General features: G+C 34.9%; 1 protein-coding gene across 1 annotated transcript in view; it reads right to left on the minus strand.

The window, feature by feature from the left end:
- Ppt2 (palmitoyl-protein thioesterase 2) overlaps positions 1-13,695 on the minus strand; it is a 66,579-nt gene that overhangs the window by 30,214 nt on the left and 22,670 nt on the right. The window contains exons 3-5 of the mRNA XM_090389383.1: positions 10,641-10,736; positions 2,238-2,292; positions 1,300-1,352 (exon numbers count right to left, since the gene is read on the minus strand). Coding sequence (XP_090245509.1) covers positions 1,300-1,352; positions 2,238-2,292; positions 10,641-10,736 — 204 coding nt within the window. The remainder of the gene's footprint in view (positions 1-1,299; positions 1,353-2,237; positions 2,293-10,640; positions 10,737-13,695) is intronic.

Genomic DNA, 13,695 nt, shown 5'->3' on the forward strand with positions numbered 1-13,695 from the left:
AAAGTGAACTATGAAGGCACATGATAGTGGTTAATTCACTTTCACAGTTAGGTTGCGCTCGAAAAAAAACAAAAAATTTACAAATTCATTGATGAGTCCTTCGATGAAACTTGTTGCTCAACAACAGTGGGTGATCATCTTCATCACCACAAATTTCAGGTTCTATTACATCTAAAATAACTTCCTCTTCATTTGTGCATATCCTGAAACATGCAATGTGTCCAGCCACTTTGGCATAGTCTTCAAGACATGTTTCCCTCTAGGTTTAAGTGATGATGCACATCCTGAAAAACTGTACTTTTCTTCATTATTATGTCGGACTGCTCTTTGTGATTAACAGAGGAAGAAGCATGTGAAGCTTTATTTGTTGGATCATTCAAGGTGACAAAATCCAGCATGTTTAAAGCAGTTAGTGATCCCATGCAGAAACACATAAATACATTGCCTGCAGCACATCAATTTTGCATTTTGTTTTGACTTTTGAGACAGCACAATTTTGTTTAATAGCGTTCTTCAACAGTTTTTCTTAAAGCATTGGCTTACACCTTGATCAAGTGGCTGGAGAAAAAACCTGTCATATTAGGTGGCAGGTGTCATATTAGGTTAGTATAACAAATATACAATAGCATAGGTTTATGGGAAATCGACCAGAATCTATCACACAGGTCATAGCATACTGGAATGTTAAAAAAAAGAGGGTTACTAAATTTAAAGAGCTTTGACCGTATTAAACCATATTTTCTCTTTTATTTTTAGAGAGCATATTATCTCACATGCTGTTCTCATTATATCGGTTGGTTTTTTTTATTATCATAGATTTTAAGCTTTAAAGCTCAATTTTTCCTGGTTGTGGGTGCCAGATTTCTCACATTTTCTCCCTGCCTTACACCCAACATATTTACAATATACTATACAAATTAAGTAAACTTTTTTGAACTCACTTTGTATTCTGTTAAAGTCAATAAACAAGGACAGAAAAGGACAAATTAAATGTGACTTACCTCAACGGACTCTGAAAACAAACTCAGTCAGTTTATTTTCCATTAAGATGGGTCACATTTAGTTTGCCTGTTTTTTTGTTAACTCGAAAACAGAATTCCAAAGTAGCTTTGCAAATGTTGTCAGTTAATATATTCAGTGTACAGGCATCCCTTATTTAGATCTCAATAAATTAACAATTTTGGCTCACACAAGAGTTAAGTATTTATTTCTCATTAATTAGTATTAATTAATGAGAAACAAATGCTGTCTTTCACTCAACATCTTTTAAAAATTATGCACTGACAAAAAATTACTTACCATTCCAGTAGTTACCAACAGAAATCAGTTGTCCTTCTACAGTGTAAAATATTCTGAAATGAATAATGAAATAATTTGGCAACTCTCACTAGTGCACCATGCATAATAATGCAACAAAAATAACACAAATTAATAACAGAAGCCCTCATCCTTTCAACAGAATGGGTGAGGAATTCAATTTCAAGAAGTGGAACTACGCTGGACTGGTATTTCTTCAGTTCTGTTAAGTGGAAAGATAACTATATGCTGTTGGATACAAATAAATTATTGAAAATATTTAGGATATTTACCTTGTAAGTCACTAATACATTCATCCCAATGAATGTATTAGTGAATGTCAATGGAAAAATACTGCAAAAGAAAGATACCAAACTGGATGACAACAGAGCTGAAATTTTTAATTGAGGTAAAGAAAAATAAGCTTGGGATAGTTACAGGCTATCACAAAACACATTTCATATGACAATTTTAAGCATATTTGTAAAAACTCAATAATGGGGTGACTGGTGAAATTAAGTAGAGTGAGTGCTCATTATCCATTAATTTCACTATCAGTCATTTCTCATATCTGTCATTCCCTATTCAACACCATAATTTCTCTTATTCTTCATTGCCATGGTACCACCTATCTCATGTGTTATTCGTAAATTCACATCTATGTTCACAGGCCAACTGGAATGTTGTGCAGGCTGAGAAAACTCCAGGATAATCTGCACGGGGAAGGACCTTACTCCTCTGCCTGAGGCTGGCAATCTCAGCCCACAATGAAGAGACTTTTAGAAATTTCTCCATTTTATGACAGGATGTAAACCCAGTCCTCTTCAAATGAGTAACACAAGTGACAAAACCAATGTATTCTCATGGAAGATTAGATAAAAATAGGAAATATGTATAGTTTGAAAACCTACACACAATGTGTTGATCCATTTTATACTTACTTGTAAGCATACTCTTTAATTAGTTTTGGAAATAGGTACTTCCAACCTCCACCATCTGAAAAAATAAATTTATATGTGATGTTATCTCATTTAAGTAACAAAAGTTGGATAACTGTTCACATTCTACAGCTTTGTTAATTTTAATGAAGCTGAATTTTAATGTATTATTTTAATTATCATTTTTTTTAAAACTCATGCCTTTTTGACTTCACAAGGGATATGCAATGACCTAATAGGGATGATTTAACATCAGAAATAGTTTCTGGGTACTTCTTCCTCTTATACACTAATGCAGCTGCTGCTAAGAAACATCTGCATAGTGTATAAGAGGTTGAAGTTCCCATAAAACTATTCCTGATATTAGGTCATCCTTTGTGAAGTCAAAAAGGAATGAGTTTTGAAAAACTGATAATTAAAATTAAATCTGCTGCTTTTATTGATCAATATCATCATACTTTCTTTATATTGGAATATAAAATAGAGATATTAATGTAGAATTGCCTAAATGGAAAGTGTGTTTGAGGATGATATCATGAAACTGAATTTCAAAGAGAGAGTATTTTTCTTTCATTTTCATCACACTCCTTATCTTTAATAAACTATTTATCTGTGCAGTTCTACAATAATAACTCTCTTTATGTTCTACAATTGAGAGATATGTTCCTATTGACAGTCAGAAAAAATAAAACTGTTTTTGGAATGTTGACAGATCTATAACTATGGATGTATCCTTTCAAGGTGAATGAAAAAGAGTCTGCACTTCACTGTAAGTTTAATATTATTTTCTTTATTACTTTTTTTCTTTCATTTATAGAGTCAAATGTCTTTGGCATCCAACTGGAGCATTCCTAACAATAGCAAATGTAATAATAATGAGAGAAAATTTGGAAAATTATAATAAAATGTATATAATTAAAAATTACATGGGAATAGGAAGAACTTTTGACAATATGAGATGTTTAACAATGATTATTTTTAGTGAATGACAGCCTCATCTTCCTTCTTTTGTTCACTCCCATCCTCCACATTGCATATCACACACAACATGAGTGATTTAAAAACAAGGAGGATGTGAACTCCCTGTCTCCTTTCATGATAAATCTCATGATGTAAAATGTGCAATGTCTAATTAACAATGACATTGTTAGTCGTCCTCATATCACTTGTCCTAATGATCTTCCATGTGTCACTTGTACTAGTTCAAGTGGTATCCATTCTTGTTTCATATCTCTCGCTATCATTCTATTTTCTCAGTGATATTCTTATGAATTACTGTATACATGTAGAGGAAGTTTTCTACCAAGCGATACCATAGTTCACTGGTAACTTTAAATTTTTTATTTCTCAGTAATTTTTTTTTTTTTTTTTTTTTTACATTCTCTGAAAATAGTTAAATTGCTTTAACAAATTATTCTACAGAATAACTGAATGTGTTCCACTAAAGAACAAAACACAAACAAGTGTTGGCAAAAAGACTTCAATCATCAGAAATCATAAAATCTACAAATTTTCTTTTTGCACAAATTGTGTCCTCCTAACAAAGGAGGACAACAAAGGATGCAAAATACTCATTCAGTTTATCAGCTACCTGTGCAGGATTATTAACAGTCAAACTATTGTTATCAAGTGGACCAATCTGATTCATCCCATTCCTTCTAGAGTTTATATAATTAAAGAAATATTTGCTGTTTTTCTTTGCGTCCTTTGCCAAAGATTTCTTGCAAACTGCCTTCAACTGCTAATCTCCTTTATGACTTGATTACAGACTAGTTTACACCTACCATAGGCTTCTGTGTCTCCTGATAATTTATATGCATCTCATGCATTTTTCTTCTATGCCTCGCTTCTCATCTAGTTCATCTGACAACCATTTAGGCCTAAACTTTGAACAGTATTTCTTAGATGGTATGAAAAGCCTAGTAGTTTACAAGATTAATTCCTTGAATGCTTTCTATTTAGAATTTGCTATAGGTAACATCATCAGCTGATCCCACTGTATTGAAATTAAAAACTGTCTGCGATCACTGTAGTCATCTTTACAAAAGCAAAAAAAGTAAATCTTTGAGTAAATTAGCATTAGCATTAGTAGAGGCATTTGATGCAACAAAGCAAGCTTATGCAGCATCAGCCAAAAAAAAAAAAAAAAAAAAACCCACTTCCACTTCACCCCTCTGTTCGTTCAAAATACCTGTCCAGCTGAGCCTTAAACTTATTTAGGCTATCAACCTCCACGACAAGGGATGGAAGTCTGTTCCACCAACCAACCACCCGCTGGCTAAAGACAAATTTCCGCACGTCTATCCTACATCTGTCTTTCCTCAATTTGAATTTATGCCCTCTCAGGTGATTATTCTGAGCTAGAGGAAGAATCCCATCAGCATTGAGCATGCTCAAACCATTCAAGGCTTTACACACCTCTATCAGATCACCTCGCTGGTGCCTAGTCTCCAGACACTGTAATTTGAAAAACTTAAGCCTTTCTTCGTAAGAGCATCCCTTTGTTCCATTCACTAATCTTGTTGCCCTTCAATGTACTCGTTCCAGCAGCTCTACATCCTTCTTGAAATGAGGCCTCCAGACCTGTATACAGTACTCTAGGTGTGGCCTGACCATTGCCTTATACAGTAAACCCCCGCTATTCGCGGGGGTTACGTTCCTGAGAAATTCCGCGAATACTGAAAACGCGAATACTGAGTTATGGCGCCCATGGTAATAAAAGGGTTCCGTTCCAAAGTATGAAATATATAACAAAAATTAGTCTAAAATTTTGTCTGTACGTATTATGTGTATTTACCTACATAATATGACTATGTACATAGACAAACGTAGAGTAAGTACATAAAAAAAAAAAAAGCATAAGGTATCGAAATGAAAATAAGAAACAATTTATTAAATGTAATACTGTACATATTTATTAGACATTTTAAAGAAACCTTTCAAAAACATATCAAGAACATGGGTTGCTGGGCGAAAAATAACCATATCGATTTTTAAATCTTTCAAACCAGCCTTTGCTGGCTAAAAAACTTATCCCGCGAGTGCTATCACCAGTTTCACTAAAGTGTAGTGTTGATAAAGGTGTTTTGCCTTTTCACGAATGATAAGTGAACTTAACGGAATTTTATTTTGAGTTCGGTCTTCTATCCACAGATTTAAAGCCTTTTCCATTTTTTCTAATTTCACATCACGAGTTATAGAGCAAATTTTTGATGCAATTAGCGCGTTTTCACGGACACTACGGCGGATTTTTTCTTCCGATTTCTTGATTGATCGTACCGTTGACTCATTGATTTTATAATGTTTTGCCACTGAGGAGACACTTTCACCATTAGAAATTTTGTCTAACAATTCAATTTTACTTGCTAATGTCATCACCTTCTTTGATCTTTTCACAGTTCCCTTTTTTATTCGCGGCCATATTTTTGTAGGATTAGAAAAGAACTTGTCTACAATAAAATCACTTTCTTTTAACTTTAACACGCTCGAAAAAGTCTGTTTACATCAACACACTGCAAAATGGTAGATTTTTCACTTTTGTAAACGTATCAATTAAAAGCAAGAGATGAAACCTTCTATGACAAGCGCATTACACATACTGAACAAGGATTAGCTTGAAACATCCGCGCTCGCGATTTTGTCACCCCCCACCCATTGAGCGCAGGACACTTCCTTTTTACACCTTTTAAGTTATTTTTACTCATTTTTAGAGAATAAAGCACAATTACAAAATGAGGAGGCACACTTGATACACATAAAGCTGTGAGCGTGTAGCAAAACGAATAAACAACACCATAAAGGCAGAGACAACTCTATTAACACCTCACTAGCTCACATTTTACATTTCTGGGGGTTACTACCATAAAACAATAAAAACAATTTCCAGTTGCGTTCCTGATAGTGGAATCTGTTATAAACTGGTAGTGAACTCTATCTGATTGCATTTGCGATAATACCGATAGCTGTAATTGTGTTGGTTTTTAAGTTATTATGGTGAAATGTGTTTCCCCTTCACTGCTATAAAAAAATAAATACATTTTCAGAATCTTCTCTTCATTTCTATCGTGTTGCGTTCAGTTGGGGTGATTCCGCGTTCGACTGCCATTTCTTGTAAACACAAAGGCGAATCGTGCATATGCGAATTCAGTTCGTGTTATATACAATATCGTTCCCCTAAATTGTGTAAGATTGAATTAGTGTAGTGTAAACACGTGTTATAAGACGACTGACTGTACTACTCTGTGGACTGGGCAAAATGATTTTAGCCACACCCATGTTTTTTTCATGGCGGAAAATGTTCCGGCGCTTTAAAATTCACATTTTTTTAGGTTTAAATCAGCGACCGCGAATACGCGAAACCGCGAATACAGATACCGCGAATAGCGGGGGTTTACTGTACAAGGGAATAATCACCTCCTTATCCCAGCTGGAAAAATTCCTGTATATCATTGACAATACTCCATGAGCTACTCTTGCAGCCCGTCTGCACTGTTCAGAGAACTTCATATCTGCCTGCACAACCACCCCCAGGTCCCTTTCATTCTCTACCACTGTCAGTGTAGTACCACAGAGTTGATACGTTGCTCTGGGGTTGCTGTTTCCCATGTGTAGTACTTTACATTTGTCAATGTTAAACTTCATTTGCCACCTTTCAGCCCATCTGCTCAACCTTTCCAGATCCTGTTGCAGCAGCATAGTGTCAGTAGTGTCCTTGACAACACTGCCAACCTTTGTATCGTCTGCAAACTTGGACATTAAGCTTGATATACCATCATCAATATCATTTATAAATACAGAAAACAATAATGGACCCAACACTGAGCCCTGAGGGACTCCACTAATAACATTAGTCCACGATGAGCAGTGTCCATTGATTACCACTCTCTGTCTTCTCCCCCTCAACCACCCCTTTATCCATAGCAGCAATTTGCCTCCAATGTCACACTGCTCCAATCTGTGTAGCAGTCTTCCATGTGCAACAGTATCAAAAGCCTTTCTAAGATCCAAGTATATAATATCAAAGCTATTCCCTGCATCCAGTTCTTTTGTGACTGCATCATAGTATCCAATCAAATTGGTCAGGCAAGACTTCCCCTTAATAAAACCATGCTGTGTCCGAGCTATAACTGAAGTCTTGTCTAAATGATCCTGCAGTGCTTCTTTAACCAGTGCCTTCATTAATTTTCCTGGAACAGAAGTTAAGCTCACAGGTCTATAATTACTTGTGTCAGCCTTTGTTCCTCCTTTGTGAATTGGGGTCACATTTGCACATTTCCAGTCTATGGGTACCTCCCCTGAGTCCAAGGAAGCTCTCATAATTATGGCTAAGGGTTTGCTTACTTCCTTTGCTGCCTCCTTTAATATAACTGGATAGATCCCATCCACCCCGGGTGCCTTTCTTGTGTTTATCTTCAACAATTTCTCCTCCACTTTACTCCCAGTTATTTCAAGATTCTGTAGCTTACTGCTAGAGTTGAATACACCTCTGGCATTCCCCTCGCTGAATAGGCTTCCTTGCACCATATAGCTAATAATAATATATATATATATATATATATATAGTTTAATTGCTTTGCATAGTTGAAAGGCTATTCAGTGTGAGATCAAGAAATCATCAGTGACCTAATCATCTTTTATTTGGCTATTACAATATATCAAAAGCATAACAATTTTGAGATTGATTTAATAACTAAAAGTTGCTTTCCCAAAAAACAGTGATTTCCATGCATTATATTAGGTCACTACATAACTCATAAATACTTTATTAAAACAATCTTTCTGATCACTGACATAAGTATATTCTTGTGTTCCACCACATTCTGCAGTATTCTTCAGGGACACTATGCAGTAATGGCCAATTTCGAAGTTCAGTAGCAGGACAACATGCAGGTAAGTCATGTGATGCAGGAGGTTACCATTAGGATTGGAAAAATAAACATCTGTGTCTGTAACTGAATTGGTAACTGAAGATATGGCTGGAAAGTGGGCCCTTCCAGATATTTAATATCTCTAACGTTACATGGCTTACCTACCTGTTAACCTACTACTGAACTTTGAAATAGACCTGTGACAACATAGTAACTACCAAATAAGACAACATAAAGTGGCTACAATGCAAGAATATGCCTATCAAGAAATGTAAATTAATATAGTGTTTTTATCTTAGGAGAGTTGTTTACCATTCATTTACAGTTTAATAGATGACATTTATAAAGAAAATTAACCAGTTTCCTAATGGAATTGGCTTAAGCCTTTGCAAGATCTTTTTAAAAATGTTCTTATCAGCAAATTCACTGGAAGATGGCTGGTACACATCTCAGTGAATGGATCCCATTAGCGATACTATATTCATTCCAATATGTCAATTTAAATATGTTCTGAACTATAACCTTGGAAATGTTGCACGGCTATACATTGCTAAGCATTGCATTCCACTGCATTGCATTGGCAAAGTTTGTACAACAAAAAAAAGTATTTATAATTAGAGTATTTTTCTTCAATAAAAATAGCAATAACACAGATTTTAACTCCCCTCCACTCAAAGTCCAAAGTTCCTTCATTGGGCAAGCTGTAGAAATGATTTTGAAAAAGTTAAAAGGTAAAAATTTATCTGAAAACAAGCACTACACAATCCATATATTCCAGCACACAGGTCAACCTTTTAAGGACAACTTATACACCAAGTATAAAATCTTAAACTTGAACTAAAGACACGTACTTAAGGTTAGAAATACACGAATTAATACCAATATATTTACGATTTGTTGAATATACACTCAGTGATCAATGAATTCGGTGACGCACTGCTAGCAGTAAAAAAGCTAAACAGCTTTTCACGCTAGAACAGTGGTAATTTCCATCTAGATGTGCAAGTCAAAGTGATAAAGCAACAGTTTTGGGAAGTAGTGAAGATATCACAGAGTTTCAAAAGGGCATGATCATGGGAGCTTGTACATTGGGTGCTTCCATATCGGAAATGGCACACCTTGTCGGTTGCTCTCAGCTACTGTGGTTAAGGTGTACAAAGAATGGTGTCGAATGGATAAAACCACCTCCACCCAACAGAACTGTAAAGGATTAATTATGCATGGTGTATGTTTGTGGTGAGCAATGGGTGCGACACACTCTACAGACTCAGTGGCAGGTCACTGTGTGGCAATTAATATCACGATATAATAAGGGAAAAATATGAGAACAATATCCCAAAAAGTGAAGTGTCACACACTCACACATATGGAGTTCCATAGTAGATGACCCAAGAGACACTCTCCCCTCACGCTGATCATCATCAATCGACAGTGAATGCTGTGGTGTCAACAACATGCTGGTTGGACACTAGAGGACTGGAAACAAGTGTACTGGCCAAATGAGTCCAAATACTTGGTGCAACATGCTTATATGCTGGAATATATGGTATACTTTCATTGATTTACTTTGAAAAGGTTTTTTTTTTTCAAATACATTTTTATACTGATAATATAAACAGAAAAATATACAAGCTTAATTATCTAGAATAATATTAAAATAATAATAGCATAATTTAAACTTTAAAAACTTTATATAATGAACAATTTTTATATATTAGACTTAAATTTGAGAGTAAGTCCATCAATCATCTATTAACTCTGCAGTGGGCATGATATTGTATGCCCGCTGCAGACTTGTTCCACAGAACAAGTCAGCCACAACAATTTAAATATTACAATATGTATTAAAATTATGACAGTGTGAATTTTAATATGCCACTAATAGCCTTCCTTCTTGATCTGCAACATTGGTTACTTTTTAATTTAAAAGTATACCTATAAAAAAAGCTGTAGTTGTAGAAAACATAGCATGCTCCTGCTCACATTATTTTTCAGTACAATTTTGACAGTCAGGAAATAAATATTTTTGAATAGCAAGACTGCTATTATTAAAGACACTTGTTTATTTTTATTATTCAGTATGATGTTAGAATAAGAACAGACTTATAAAACATGATATTTAAAACTATTTTTAGAATTTTTTTTTGCAAAAATATGGAATTACACTTGCTGCAATTACACTAAAAAGTCACTTAATTATGACTTTTTAACATTCTTGCTGTGGGGTTCATCATATTTGTATATGTAACCATCCTTCCTCAATTCAAATTGAGGAAGGATAGTTACAGGATAGATGCATTGAAATTTGCCTTTAACCAGCAGGCAGTTGATTGTTAGAAAAAAGTTCTAACAGTTCTAAAAGTTCTAAAGTGGGTAATTTGAATAAATTCAAGAAAGAACTAGACAACATATTAAAGGAGATATACAGGTATTATAGGAAGTGTTGTATTTTTTTTTTTTTTTTCAGTTGATGCTGTATAGGCTTGCTTTCTTGCACCAATTGTCACTACTAATACTAAATACTAATACTTCATCTTACCTCCATACTGCCCCATTTGAGGGGAACTTAGTGATATAAATGTATTAATGTTGTGATCATCAAGAGTTGTAACTAAAGCTCGAGCTATCAGGCCTCCTGAAATATAAAACACTTATCTAAACTTTCAAAGACAGCACTGTAGGAAAATTGAACTTCATATCAGAAAAAATTAAATGTGAAAATTTCTGATCACCAGAAATGAACATATCACAATTCAGTATTTTAATGCCAAAAATAACATGCTCAATACTTTATTAATCCAAAATTCTTGAATAAAAGTAAAAGGTAATTGCACTGGAATTTACAATGATTCAGTATTTTAATAACACAAGTACAGAAATTAGAACCTATGAAGGTATTCGCCATGATGATTTCTATCTATGTGAATACTGAGAATAAATAAGTCAAAAAAAGTGTAACATTACCTCACTCTACTTTCATTTGTAGAAAAAAATTGTTGAGACCATATCATGCCCATCACAAGCTAGGCACTCAGTGATAAGCATAGTAAGTTTACTAATCACAAATATGCTGTTTGCAGAACACAATTCAAATCAAAATAGCTATAGAAGAATACCTATACAAGTGCCATTTATTTTGCCATCAAATTATTTTATTTTCTATTAAAAATATATACAGTAGTACCCCGAAGTTACGCGATAGGTGGGTCCGACGAAAATCGCTTAAGTCGAATTCGCGTAAGTCGGGATACAACTTTGCATATAAATACATATAAATTTTGTTTAATTGGGACCAAGGACTAACAAAAACACTAGTTTAGAAGAAAAATATTAATAAAATTGCAGTTCTTTATACATATTAATACAAAATATGTATTAAAAAAATAAATGACTTACATAAAAAAGTTATTTCGCTGTCAAATTCGTCTGACAACACAGAGACTTCTTTTTTTCACGCAGAATTTCTTCTTCGTAGCAAGCTAATAATTTTTTTTTATTCCTTGCTTTGTAGCTATAACGCGTTCTTCGTTGTAGTCTATGTTTTCTAAAATTTTTAAGCCCTTTTCAACTGAGCTGAGCCCTTCTCTCAAGTTAGCAATTGTCATGTGCTTTTCGCCATTGCCTCATTTAGGCCTGTAGCACGTGCAATATCACATGGTCTTTCATTTCGCTCAAAGAGTTTCACAATTTCATATTTTTTCTCTATCGACAGAGGCGGACTGGCCATAAGCCTTACCGGGGGGGGGGGGGGGAACCCCAGTGGGCCTGTGTGATTTTGGCCATAAACCATAGTATGAGGCCACTATAAATTTTCCCGGGTAAGAAGTTTTGACCCAATCCGCCTCTGTTTATCGATAATTGCTTTTCTTTTTCTCTCTGAATCTGCAGTGTCTTCACCAGTACGCTTCCTTTTCGCACCTTTTAAGTATTTTACTCATTTTTAGGGAATAAAGCACAATTACAAAACGAGGAGGCACGCTTGATACACATAAACAAAGCTGCACGCATATAGCAACTGAATAAACAACACCATAAAAGCAAAAGCAGAGATACACTATTAACACCTCACATTTCTAGGGGTTACTACCATAAAACAATAAAAATCCAGTTGCGTTTCTGCTAGTAGAATCTGTTATAAACTGATAGTAAACTCGATCTAATTGCATGCTGATAGCTGGAATTGTGTTGGTTTTTACGTTATTATGGTGAAATGTGTTTCCCCTAAAACAAATACATTTTCAGAATCTTCTCTTCATTCCTATCGTGTTGCGTTTGGCTGGGGTGATTCTGCGTTCGACTGCCATTTCTTGTAAACACAAAGGCGAATCGTGCATAAGCCAATTCGGTTCGTGTTATATTATAAGATATCGTTACCGTATTTATAAATAATGTATGATCGAATTCGTGTAGTGTAAACACGTGTTATACGAGGACTGACTGTATACGGCTCGACCGATGCGATCCATTTCTCTCGTGAAAACGATGTAATTTCCGACAAACATTGAGCACGAATTCGAATGCACACATATAAATATGACAGTTGGAATACAAATTCTTGTATATGTGTGCAGCTCATGCACAGCAAAGTTGAATTTTGTTCATCTTTTGCTCTCACTCTCCGCCGTCACACCATATATCGATAACATATGAAAAACACCTTGAAAATAGTGGGCGGTAGTGTTGCCAAACGAAAAAATAAAGAACCGCGTAACTCCGAGTTCGCGTAAGTCGGGGTATTACTGTATATGATTAATATTTTATTAATTTCAATTTTATAGACTTTTACACATCCCAGAAAATTGCATCCTTAATAACTGAATGCACACTCTTGAGTAATGAACAAAAATTCAAACAACTGCTTATTAATAATTATAAACACTATTTAACCATTTTTCTAGAAAGTTCTCTTTAACTGAATTTCCTAGTGGTCCTTCATGAATTTGGGTATGCTAATTCCAAACATGACCATAGTTTTTGCATACCACCAATGGTTTCATAGGAATGAAAGAAAAGTAAATATGCAATAATACTATATCAAATGTATTAAAAATGTTTAACTTCTGTATAAAATCAAATATTAACCTTTGCCATAAGCAAATAACAAGCTAACAAAATAACAAAAATAAAAAAAAAAGTAGAAACTCATTGAGTTAATTGAAAAAAAAAATTTCCTTAAAAATAAACATTTTTAAGGAAATTTGTCTGGTGTGTTCAAGGGGTGGTGACGTGCATTCCATAACCTCTCCTACCCAAATGTCAACCTCACCTTCTCGGGGTGAACTGACCCGTTTCCACAGACGAGACTCTGGCGACTGAGTCACAGCGGTATAACTGTCCCATGACATACAGAGGAAATGCTGTATCTGAAGCCTGTCTAGAGGTTATAAGGTGGCAGCCCCAACACTAGACTTACCCCGCGAAAGGCTGGTAACCTATCCAGGGGGACATTCTAAATACTCGAAATAAGCTCAAGGGAAAAAACTGGACGGATCTCGAGGGTAACAACCTAGGCAATGGATATAGGACTACGATTAAGGAACTTGAAGTAGCAACTTGGAACGTTAGGGGAATAAATCACAAATTAGATGAATTGA

The sequence above is a fragment of the Mastigoproctus giganteus genome, unplaced genomic scaffold, assembly GCF_048544385.1.
Source record: "Mastigoproctus giganteus isolate SK-2022 unplaced genomic scaffold, ASM4854438v1 scaffold_15, whole genome shotgun sequence".
NCBI lineage: Eukaryota > Metazoa > Arthropoda > Arachnida > Uropygi > Thelyphonidae > Mastigoproctus > Mastigoproctus giganteus.